This window comes from Jaculus jaculus, chromosome 19, assembly GCF_020740685.1.
Source record: "Jaculus jaculus isolate mJacJac1 chromosome 19, mJacJac1.mat.Y.cur, whole genome shotgun sequence".
Taxonomy (NCBI): Eukaryota; Metazoa; Chordata; class Mammalia; order Rodentia; family Dipodidae; genus Jaculus; species Jaculus jaculus.
The window spans coordinates 1,880,839-1,893,802 of NC_059120.1; the positions used below are offsets into that span (position 1 = coordinate 1,880,839).

Here is a 12,964-nt window from a genome sequence, read left to right on the forward strand (position 1 = left end):
CAGGCAGGCCAAATGAGCCAATGGGTACAATAGTGGCACATCTGTCATGGTAGAAACCAACTGCCCTCTAACTGGACTGGAGACCCACTCCATGGGAGGGAGTACATCCCAGATACTGAAATCCTAAAATGGGTAGTTATGAGCCCTAGTGGTGTAACATCTGCTGCTGTCTGGCTAAATGTATGTATTATGCTCATCAAACTGCCCAGTAAGCACTTTTAATGTTTATACTCATATATTAATGCTACTCTCACTTTTGGTAGAGAACCTTTTCAGGTGGCAGTGACCTTGGGATGACTCAGAAGGCATCATGGTGCTGGGAAGAAGTAACAGTAGTGCACAGGCACTGCAGTATCTCTGTCACACCTTCCAAGGCTCAGGGTCCATTGTGGAAGAGGTGTCAGAAAGAATGTAAGAGCCAAAGGAAGGGTAGGACTCCTTACAATGAGATCTGCCAGACACAAAATGGCCTGGATATCCATGATATCCATGACCATCATAATAGGCGGAAAAGATCATGACATCAAAATAAGAGGCTGATTGAGAGGGGGAGGGGTATGATGAAGAATGGAGTTTTAAGAGGAAAGGGGGGGAAGGAGGACATTAGCATGGGATATTGTTTACAATCATTAAAGTTGTTAATAAAAATAAAAAAATTTAAAAGAAAATAAAAAATATTAAAATTTTTAAAATGAACTTGGACCTTCACCGGCTAACCTCCCCCACAGTGTAGTAAAAGTATAGGTGACACTACAAAAGCATTTCCAGTGTTTTAGTGGGTAGTTGCTGGAATCAAACTCACCAGTTTCACATTAAGCAAGCACAATTCCGCTGAGCATCCCTAACCCTTGGATTTGAGATGAGGTCTCCAGTTGCTCAGTCTGAATTCAAACTTGATCCTCCTACCTCGTCCCATAGTAACTGGGATTACAAGTATGTTCCACCATGCCCAACCTGATAACCTATTCACATGAGGCTCAATACCAACTGTAACTAAGCAAAATTGGTTTTCAGTGCCTATCAGCTAACAGATGTACCAGTTTCCATGCCTTCCCACACACTTCAAATCTCAGTAGTCAGGGCACCTCTGCAGACTGCCTTGAAGAACAACTTTATGCCTCAGAATGCTGCAGAAGGCAAACCATCTCATGGGTTCTTAAAGACATCTGGATCTAGTTATCACCTGAGAGAGGACACTGAGAACCTCTACACAGTTACTGACAAGACCTGTATATGGGCCCCACTTCCAATTTAAACTACCTACATTTAAAACACAAAATTTTATGTATCTACATTATAAAATAGTGATTGTCCTGTGAGATTACCTAGTGTTGTGATCTATTTAAAACAGCACAAAACTTTTTCATTCATTAATAAGATTAAAAGGCACATCTTGAAAAATCTAATATTGTGAAAAGTTTATTTTCATTAACTCCTTTTCCACCATCATAAGAGATACTGACATTTGTTCTTTGTGATCAGAGAAAAGACATTGTGGAATGGACAGTCTGATTCTACTATAATATTCACTAAAGAAACTGGTGTTTAAAAAACAAAATCCCAAGTGTAAAACTCAGTAGTCTTCTATCTCCAGTGTACCCCAGCAAAATATTCACAGCTGTGAAGAAATTCATAAATTCCAAGCTGTATTTGCTGTGTTTTTTCCTATGTTGTCTACAGTGTATTCCTGAAAGTACCTTTTATTCCTACAAAGTCAGGGAGCCAAACTAAAGCAACAGTGGTCACTGCCTTTCACCGCCTCAACCCTCATTCACAACTGATGACAAAACTCAGTCACCTGACCCTCAACCACAGCCTAAACACAAGGGACCAATAAATGTTCAACTAAGCTGACTCTGGGCTTCCCAATTCTCATTTCAGAATTCACCAAATCCACTTAAGGGACTGAATAGGGCTGTTAAGTTTTTAACTACCATTCATTATATGCAATGTGTTACTAGTATGTACGATGCAACTGTAAATATATAAAATGTTTCTTTATGTTTAATGCTTTGGATTTTTTCAATAAACCATCTATTCAATAAAAGTCTATACTCATCTCAAATCATATAAAATGTTGGAAAATTAAAGTACTGGTCATTCAAAAACGAATCTTGAGTGATGCATTCTTGACCCATTTCTTTAGAACAGATTTAAAAACCTTTAGCTGCACTCATAGTAAGTACTATAACACAATACCTTGGGGTTACACATCATTCTCCCTGATTGACTCACCAGAACAGATTTAAAAACATTTAGCTGCACACTTTACTATAACGTGATACCTTTGGGTTTACACATTATTCTCCTTGATTGGTTTTCATTCTTGGACCTTTAAAACATCTTGTCATAAATACAAAAAAATTTAAGTGCAAAAATGAGTGATACATGATTTTAACACTTTGGAGACAATTAAAATCTGTAAATAGTTTCTTGTGACTTAAAAAAATTTAAAAATAAAAATTGTCAATCTTGAATATGTTTCTGGACTTCAGCTTATAACAAATATACTGCTAGTATATAAAATGTTTTTACCTTGTTTTTAAAGTTAGATATATAGGGTTGTCCAAAATATGTAGGTTGTGTTTTAAAACTGACACCAACACATCCATAGTCCACTAAAAACAATCAGACTTATATGCACTTATTAGGAAGCCATTTTAAAAATTTGGAATTTGTTTAAAGTGCTGAAACTGGGAGAGGACTATTCGTGAGCATGCTAGAAGTACCTTATCATAAACATAACAAGGATCTGAAACTCAAGCAGAAAAGAAAAAAAGTTTCTCTGAAAGGAAGATCAGTAACAAACATTTCCATTGAAAAAAGAATTCAGGTAAAAACAGATAGCACCGCAATGAGCTGCACCAGGTGCTAAAGGAGGTACCGTACTCCCTGCAGTGAGCGCTCCCTCTGAAGTGGACTGCAGTATATAAATACAATTGTTTAATGGTTACCATTTGGTTCATTCACCTACACAAAACTGCATTCCTTCTAGTTCATTATATTGAACAAACATTCAAATTACAGAACTATACATAAATGTTACATAGTTTACATTTTATGAAAACAAAGCTTAAAGAAATATTTATAAATATCACCTTCAATAAAGGTGACATGTTTAAAAGGGCTTAATAATCTCTTAAGACATTTAATTTAGGTTAATGGTCCAGGAGTGTTTTAGATAGATATAGATATATTTATATGCATATATATTTCAACAAGTGTAAAAACCTTTAAAAACAAATCCCAGCACTCACGCTGCTTTACATACGAAGGTCTTGGGGTCATTAGGTGTCACACTGTTACACATACAGTTAAGTGTACTTTAAAAAGACTGAAAGTGGCACATCAGGAACCTGCTCAATGTTTACTAGAGGCCCATTTCTAGTCAGTTACTGACATGCCGACTGCACGTCTCTCCTTTCACTGAGGAGAGCACTGTGCCGACGACCACTGGCATCACTTCTGTGGTCTGTGCACCGTCTTGTCTTGGTTTCCCATGTCAGCTAAAGGTCAGGGAAGCGGCTTGGGTCTTCCTTGTAGTCTTCCGGGATGGTAAAAATGGAGCCATCAAATTCATCATACCGGAACTCCTGGAAGGTCACAGTGGCTGTGATTGTGGGAAATACAGGAATATCTATGGAGAAAAGAGTGATCAGACCACACATTAAGCATTCATCTATGACAGTACTGTCTCACTCAAGTGCCAAGAAAATCCAAATTTCCATCATCATGAATGTGGACTGGGGAAGGAGAAGCAGGTGCCAGGGCACCCACAGCTGTAAGTCCCTATTTCTTTCATCTTAAGAACAGCATGCCATGCTCCACCAGCTTCCATGTCTTGGTGATGGAGGTACAACTTTATGACCTTTGCACCCTGATGAAAGTCTTTGCTTCAGTTGTACGAGCATGTTCCTTCACACTCAGCTAACTCATTTTCATTGTTACCCAAGGGAAATACACTAATCTTTAAGTTAAAACATTATAAACAATCCATTAAAACAGCATGTTTGCCAGACAGTCTCATGGAACTGGGGTAACCCCAAACAACCTCAGCCTAATAATCTTGTAAGCAAAAAATGCCTCTGGCCCGACAGCAGTTAAGTGCAGCTGACTGAGCTCACTGCACCCAGTGAGCTAGTTGCTAAGACAACTCACAGAACTGGCTCTGAACCATGCATCAGTTCTATTTATTATCTATTGACTTTTGTCCTGCTAGATGGCATGTGCTAAACAGGACAGAGCCTCTTGTCCATGAAAGCCAACTTGTCACACGATAAGCACTGGCTAAACACCAGGTGCTGAAGAGTAGGTGGCACCATCGCTTTCCTGAAGATGAAAGATGAAAGCAATGCCTTTCCTTTCTGATGGAAGTTCTTAAGATGAGTATGTCCAAAAAATGGAAGCGTACTATTTCACAAATATCACTACTTAAGATGAACACACTTCAACAGCAAGACTGTCGACAAATGCATTACTATTCCTTTACCCACACAGTGACCATAGGCTGAAGCACTTATGTGTAGACACTCAGGGGCAGGCTACACAGAGCTAGGCCAGCGTGTCCCAGCAACACTGTGAAGTACGCGGAGCTAGGCCAGTGTGTCCCAGCAACGCTGGGAAGTGCATGGAGCTAGGCCAGCGTGCCCCAGCAATGCTGGGAAGTGCATCACTAGCTCATGCACACTGTCTGAGAAATGCTTCATGAAAACATCCACACAAAGCAGAGTTGGACTTCCTTTCTTTTTGGCACTTTATATAACACATGTTACATACTACAAAACATAGGTACCACTGTGTCCAAGTAGACTTTTGTAAAATGTAAGCAGGCAGAGTATCTATTTGCCTTTAAAATACACTCTTACTAACCTAAATGAAAAACACTAAAATTACATCTAAATTTTTGTTTGTTTTGATTTTTCAAGGCAGGGTTTTACTCTACCTCAGGCTCACCTGAAACTGACTTTGTGTAACTCTAGGCTGGTCTCTTAACTTATGATGATCCTCCCAAGTGTTGGAATTAAAGGCATGTGCCACAAGACCCAACTTATAGGTAAATTTTTGTCTTACCTAATTTTACAGGAAAGCCTGGAGGAAGCTTCATTTGAACAAATTCTCTAAGCTTGTTAAAGTGCTTGAAGGGAGCAATTACCTCTAGAACATTCAATAATCTGAAAAACAAACAGAAAGATAATTCTAAGTGCAATTATGTCCCCAACTGTTCATACTGCAAAACTGAAGCTAGACAGCAATACTGACTTCCAGAAAGACATATTTTCTTTCCTTTCACAAATCTTTCTACTGAGCCAAGATTTTAACTTTTATTGGACTGTGCAACCACAATCTCTACACCTCTCCCTGTGACCCTTGAGGTTTACGAGTATTCTCGCTGCCACCCAGGGTCCTTGTCTCCCTGGGGTACATGCCTTGAGTTTTACTCTCAATTCATTTGGTGTGAAAAGTGCTAGCCTTACTTAGGTGTTTAGTGTTTCTGGATGTTTTATACCCATCTGATAAATAAGCATTCTTCAGAGGGGCATGTGGTCACACGGTTTCCACTAGATCAGCATTCTACAGTATAGTGGTCATACTGTAGCTCTATTCACCTTTGGGTAGATGGGTTTCACCTTCAGTTATTACTGTCATTTTAATGTGGTGTTTACGACTGCTGGACTCGTGACTCGTCTGTATGCCTTCTGCTGCCTTGACATGTATCTGACAGCTAGACACACTGACAGCACGCATTTCTTTTTCTTTGTGTTGTCCACACTACCACTTGTATAGGGATCGTGCATGCTAAGCAAGCACTCTGCCACTGAGCTACGCCCCCTCTTGCTTTCCCCCTCTTTTTAAAGGTTTGAGATAGGATCTCACTCAATTGCCCAGACTGGTCTTTAACTCAATCAGTAGCCCAAGAAGACCTTGAACTTGTAATCCTCCTATATCAGCCTCCCAAGTTGCGGGAATTACAGAGTTGTACCATCAGACCCAGGTCTCTGCTTTATGTATTTCAAAAATACATGAAAAATAAAAGGGCAGGCTTGGCCCCCTTGCTGTCTAAAAGTATTTAGATTCATTTACTCAGTGGTAGAGTGCATGCTTCATGTGGGCAAGGCCTGTATTTGAGTTCCAGATATTTCCAGATATTTCATTAGAACCCAGATAGTGGATCATGTCTGTGATCCCATAATCTTGGCACATGGAAAGCTGAGGCAACAGGATTGCTGGAAATCTTGGGCTAGCATGGGCTACACATAAGGAGCTCCAGACACAAAGTAGTGAGTCCATGTTCAGCGACATAATGTGTCTGTGATGTGCATGTCTGTATGTCACAGTCCTAAAATTTAATCAGGAGTGTCTTTGTTAGTGATGAATCTGCACCCATTTTTTGCTGGAACATGTTACCTCAGAAATTCAGCTCTTCATTACAGACAAATTTGTCACAGTTGGCATACTTCAAATACTACATTTTGAATACTCCAGTTTGAATAGTTAGGTCACATGTGGAGAGTGTTCACTGAGGCTGAACAACAATGAGTCTAAACCAAACCACCTTTGTCCTCTGCAAGTTTCTTTCATCTTAGTCATCTATTCCTCCTCTTCCTATCAAAGATGAATTCTCAGCAAAGTGTTTCAAATGTATCTGGTTTGTAGTGTTATTTAGAACTCTGTTAACTCATTTGACCCTTTGACTTCCACTTTACCTCATTCTGTTGTCTTATCTCACCTTAGACTAAGGTCTGAGCACATTGACTTCAAGTTCCTTATATGTTTTCACAAAGCATTTATAGAAAGTGGACTTCTTTTAATGACATTTCAGCCTAGAATCTTTGTTTTCATAAAACATTTTGAGGAATTTGTCTGTTATAGATATTTTAGTCCATAATGAATTCTTTGGCTTCTATATACAGTGTTCCTCATCTGTCTTCTTAGGGACAGTGGTTACAACTGTCAAATCCTACAGACACAGAGATACCCACTTTTTTCATAGAATAACATTCTGTCAGGTTAAGATATTACTTCTTTTTTGGCTCAATTTCCATTAACATTTTCCAAGATTATAAAAAATATCCTATGATAATACCCTGCATCCCCCTACTTTCCCCTTTGAAATTCCATTCTCCGTCAAATCCCTTCCCCATCTCAATCACCCTCTCTTTTATTTTGATATCATGATCTTTTCCTCCTCTTATGATGGTCTTGTGTAGGTAGTGTCAGGCACTATGAAAGATATTACTTCTTTATGACTTCTTCATTTGTGCAAAGAACCTGAAACTGAGGCATCATGTAGTCACATAGGTCCCAACATGACTTGCGACAGATCTACAAAACAGACTAACTCCCTTGTCACATTCTCTGCTTGCTCTTCCACTCTCTCTTCTTTTCTCTGTCGCTCTCCTCTAGTGTGGGAGCCACACAGAACATACTATGTGCTCTTTTAAAGCCTAAGGATATGACCACATCAGACTGTATACTGTACATATGGACCTGTTGAAAAATAAGGATCCATGGGCTGGAGAGATGGCTCAGCAGTTAAGGCACTTGCCTGCAAAGCCTAATGACCTTGGTTCGATTCCCCAGTACCCATGTAAAGCCAAATGTACAAAGATGTGCATGCATTTGGAGTCTGTTTGCAGTGGCTGAAGGTCCTGGTGCATCCATTCTCATTGTCTGTCTCTCTTCTCTCTATCTCTCTGCTTGCAAATAAATAGATACATGCATACATACATAAAAACATTTTAAAAGAAAGAAAAGAAAAATAAGTATCCTGCTCTTTTCTGAGAAAAAAAGTAAAGGTATTAGGCCAAATGCTTTTTTTGGTTTTATTTTAATGTGTTCTGACTAGACTGCAAAAGGAAAGAACTAGGACAATAAAATATGCCAGCAGCCAGGTATGGTGGCACACGCCTTTAATCCTTGCACTCGGGAGGCAAAGGTAGGAGGATTGCCATGAGCTCGAGACCACCCTGAGAATACATAGTAAATTCCAGGTCAGCCTGGGCTAGAGTGAGACCTTACCTTGAAAAAGAAAAAAAGAAAGTAAGAAAAGAAAAACCCAGACAGACAGACAGAAAATACGCCAACAGCCCCAGTGGAAGTGGAGTCTAACACTCCAGCAGGCCCCGCCCCCCCTTCCAACTCTCCTCACAGCTGACTTATTCTTTGAAGGAACACCTAAAGCTCCAGCTCCCCACCCCATCCAACTCTTCCCCCAGCTGAATTATTCTTTGAAGGAACACCTAAATCTCTAGCTCCCCACCCCATCTGACTCTTCCCCAAACTGACTTCTTCTTTGAAGGAACACTTAGTGGGTAGAGGTCTGACAGGATATATCCAAGATGACCCCTGCAAGACTGTTTACAATAAGGACAAACTTCAAAACAATCAAAATGTTTATCAGTAGGGGAAGGATAAAAGGATAAAAGGACAGTACAACAGTATTATAAAAATACCAAGAAGGCCAGGAGTGGTGGAGCACACCTTAAAATCCCAGCAATAAAGAGGCGGAGTTAGGAAATCAACATGAGTTTGAGGATAGCCTGAGACTACAGAGCTGCAGATTAGCCTAGGCTACCGTGAGACCCTACCTTGAAAAAAAAAAAAGTAAATTTAAAAAGGCAATAAGTTTTTAAGAAACATGCTTTTCAAAAGTACTAAGAAAAATATGTTATTACTATTAGTACCTTCACTTATTTAAAAATATGAACACATGGAACAAAACTCAGAACATTTTCCACATACGTGTTGGTTAGTCTAGATGACAAAAATATATCTGCTATTAACTATTAATGAAGTAAACAACAACTTGTTATTCTAGAAACTTGCAAATATTTAACTTTTTTCCTTTTTTTCTGATTTTTATTAGCAACTTCCATGATTATGAAAAATATCCCGTGGTAATGCCCGCCATCCCCCTACTTTCCTCTTTGAAACTCCATTCTCCATCATATCCTTTCCCCATCTCAATCAGTCTCTCTTTTAATTTTGATGTCATGATCTTTTCCTCCTCTTATGATGGTCTTGTATAGGTTATGTGAGGCACTTTGAGGTCATGGATATCCAGGCCATTTTGTGTCTGGAATATTTAACTTTCTTATAAATACATAAATTTATGTATTAATCATTTATTTTCTTTAGATGATTCAAAACTTTATCTGGAGACAATGATAATGCGTTTTTTAAAATCTCTGGAAGGGTACGCTACAGTCTCAGACCTTTTGATTTCTTATACTTCAAGAGAGCCCCGGCTTGACAGGGTGACCAGCAGCACACTTACGACTCAATCCCTAGGGGAAATTCCTGGCTCATGGCTATGGTGGCTTTAAACGTTTTCTTACTCTCTTTGCACACCAGTTCTCTACCCAGATGAGGAGCTCTAAAGAGAGAAAAAAGTGAAAATCAGGAAATGTGCTCTATGATGACCACCTTGCTAAGAATCTATTATCTTTCAATGAAATACATTAATAGCCTACAGAAATCAAAGTATGCTAGATACAATAAGATATAAAAAATGAGATAATAGCCTGAGCTAGAGTGAAACCCTACCACAAAAAAGAAAAAGTGAAAAGAAAATAGCACAGCAACAGAAAAACATTATCAGATCAAGTAATTTAACATTAAGTACAACTGAATTTTAATGATCACTATTTTTAGAAACAAAGAACATCACTGAAAAAATGAAGTTACTGTCTACCAGTCTCTGCATTCATGAATAAGAAAGCAATGTGCATAAAGAATTCTATGTGAAGCATAACTAACACAAAATTAACACAAATTTAAAATTCTAATTCACTTTACTTTGCAGTTTAACAATGTGCAACACCACAATTTATAAAACAGTGTTCCAATGCGCTAAGCGTGGAGCGCTATGTTGAAGAAGCAGAACTAGAATGAAAAAGTGGAGTGGGGGCTGGCAAGATGGCTTAGCAGTTAAGATGCTTGCCTGCAAAGTCAAAGGACCCAGGCTCGACTGTCAAGTAAACCAGATGCACAAGGTGGTGGATACATCTGCAGTTTGTATGCATAGGCTGCAGATCCTGTCGCATGTCGCACCCCTTCTCTCTCATTCTCTTCCCCCCTTGCCTCCCTGCTCCCTGCCCCCCCCCCTGCCCTCATTAAAAAAATAAAGGTGTTAAAAAAATTCAAACTGGCGTGGTCATTTCAAAATGCTTAACACAGAGGGATTCCCTCTTAAACAGAATCATGCTTGCTGGGCTTTCCTGTATGAAGTGTAGCTTGACATGGCCATGAGCAGCTACTGTGGTTTAGTCTGGTCTTCTGGGGCGGAGGTGCGAGGTTCAAAGGGCTGTCCACAAAACATGCTCAGCACATCACAGCAGAAATGTTATGGGAAGTTAAAAAAAGAAAAAGAGTAAACCTTTCAATAAGAAAAAAAAAATGATGACAACTTCTTCCTGAGCCTCGAGGGTGGGTGACACTATTTTCCACCAAAAGAAAATATTGCCAGGCCAAAATAAATATTTCAGTTATTCTTTTATTGAAAGAAAGCCCTTTATTCATTTGTTTTTGTTTCAGCCAATAAACATGTATTCAATACAAGCAACCTGCCCATTACTGTAAGCATTAGAAATGCATCAGCAAGCCAAGGTTTCAGGAGGGACATGAGACCTGCAAGCATGTGAGTGACAGATGAGCATGGAAAGGCAGAGTGGAACGGGCAGTGCAAGCCCTATACACAATACCAAGAAGCTGAAGTTCCAGAGTTCACACAAGTGTAATAACTCTCAAGTAACCAGCCACACTGAGCACATGCCTACATTTCCTTAGAGTAAGTCCAGTAGAAATGTATAAACTGGCAGAAGAAATCTGGAAATAAGGCTCAACAGGCTTATTCAAGGAGACTATATAATTTGGGGTACTTCTTTCTCATACTTAGTTCATATTGTTGGAAAAGGTAAAAGAAATGATTTAGACAAAAATATACCAGCAAGCACTAAGTGAGACATTTCTATCACACCCTCCAAGGCTAAGGGTCCATTGCTAAAAAGGTGGCAGAAAACAATGTAAGAGCCAAAGGAAGGGCAGGACTGTATACAATATTCTCTTCCAGACACAAAATGGCCTTGATATTCATGACCTCATAGTGCTTAACACTGCCTACATAAGACCATCAAAATAGGAGGTAAAAATGATGACATCAAAACAGGAGAGAGACTAAGTAAAAAGAAAGGATTCAACTGAAAACGGATGTACTGGGGGTTGTTGAGTGGGAATTATCAGTTTATTGTCTATACTTATGGGACTGTCAAAAAAAGCTTAAATATGTGTGTGTGTGTGTGTATACACACATAACATACACTCAACAGTGCTATTTTATGTAAATATCCATTGTTACACAATCCAAAGAAAATACAGAACAAAAGCAACACTTACTTTCCATTTTCGGAAGATATGTATTCTTCCCATGTAATAGTGTTCTGAGGAGGAGGGGTCAGAGACTGTCTGCGAACCGGCTGCCAAAATATTTGAGAAGTAAGGGAGAATAATGTCACTTTTTTTTTTCAATTGAAGAATGAAAACATACAGTAAACAGGGAGTGGGGTGCTACTCATAGTAACTGGGCTTAAGGTCCAGCACCTCCTCACCAAAACTAGCAAACTATGTCAAATACTGTCTACACACTACATCTTGTAGTGCAATACAGAACAAAGTATGGCCCCCAAATAGACCCACAGCAAGATAAACTCTAATAGAAAAATATTCTTTCTAAGCCCCAGAAGAATGATGGTATCAAAGTACCAGCCCTTCATTAATATTCATTTCCTCAAGAGGTTCTTGGCATTATGGCACATGCTGGACATAGGAGCTACAGGGAGTTGATTTCAATGAGTTTACAATGCAGTCAGAAAGGGGAAAAAAAATGGTGAAAAGTTTGCCAGAGTTTAAAACAAAAAAATTAAAATTCAAGGTCACTAAGTTCCATGAGGGATGTCTGTCATCCCAGCACTTGGGAAGGAGAGGCAGGAGAATTGGCAACAAAGCAAGATCAATGCCAGCTTGAACTACATGACAGCCTGTTTCATAAAAGAATATGGGGGTAGAGGGGGAGGCTGGAGAGATGACTTAGCAGTTAAGGCACTTGACTGCAAAGCCTAAGGATCCAGGTTCAATTCCCTAGTACCCATGGAAGCCAAATGCACAAGGTGGTACATGTGTCTGGAGTTCTGTTTGCAGTGGTTAGAGGGCCTGGTGTGCCAATTCTCTTTCTCTCTCCTCTCTCTCTCAAATAAATAAATAAATAAAATACTTTTTAAAAAATGGGGGCTACGGAGATGGCTTAGCAGTTAAGGCCCTGGCCTACAAAGCCAAAAGACCCAGGTTTGATTCCCTAGGATCCACGTAAAGCCAGATACACATGGTGGTACATGCTTCTGGAGTTCGTGTGCAGTAGCTAGAGGTTCTGGCATACCCATTCCCCCCCCCCACCCAATCTATCTGCCTCTTTCTCTCTAATGAATAAATAAAAATATTTTTTTAACAATAATAAAAGAGAAAATGAGTCTAGTGATGTAGCCAAGGTTAGAGCACAGAGCTGTTCAAAGGCAGTTCCTACAGCTGGCATATGCCCAATATAGTCCCAAAGTCCTGAGCTCAAGTGACCGTCAGCCTCCCAAGCTCCTGGAACAGCATCAAAAGCCAAATAAACAACAAAAGGTACAGGAGTAAAGGTCCTGATCAGAGGATAGCAATCCTGAAAAGACAATAAACCAGGACCATATGCCTAGGCATCATACAAAGCAATTTAGTAAAAGGGATAGATCTTAAAGTTCAGATTCTAAAACTTGCATACTGTCTTTATTGGACGTGAGCTCAGATGCAGCAGCAATATGCAGCTAAAGCAGGGAGTAGCAGTGAAAACTGAACCTTGACAAGGGAAAACTGACCTGAAAATTGGCTCAAAAGAATAGTAAGTGGGAGAGTGATGGGAACAAGGTGAAGAGTC

The 12,964-nt window shown here is 39.5% G+C and overlaps 1 protein-coding gene across 1 annotated transcript in view; it reads right to left on the reverse strand.

Moving 5' to 3' along the window:
• Positions 1-1,401: 1,401 nt before the first annotated feature.
• The window catches only part of Ankrd13c (ankyrin repeat domain 13C), a 66,480-nt gene continuing 54,917 nt past the window's right edge, over positions 1,402-12,964 (reverse strand). Inside the window, exons 10-13 of the mRNA XM_004671369.2 lie at positions 11,395-11,474; positions 9,278-9,376; positions 5,071-5,171; positions 1,402-3,637 (exon numbers count right to left, since the gene is read on the reverse strand). Coding sequence (XP_004671426.2) covers positions 3,507-3,637; positions 5,071-5,171; positions 9,278-9,376; positions 11,395-11,474 — 411 coding nt within the window. The 3' untranslated portion in view covers positions 1,402-3,506. The remainder of the gene's footprint in view (positions 3,638-5,070; positions 5,172-9,277; positions 9,377-11,394; positions 11,475-12,964) is intronic.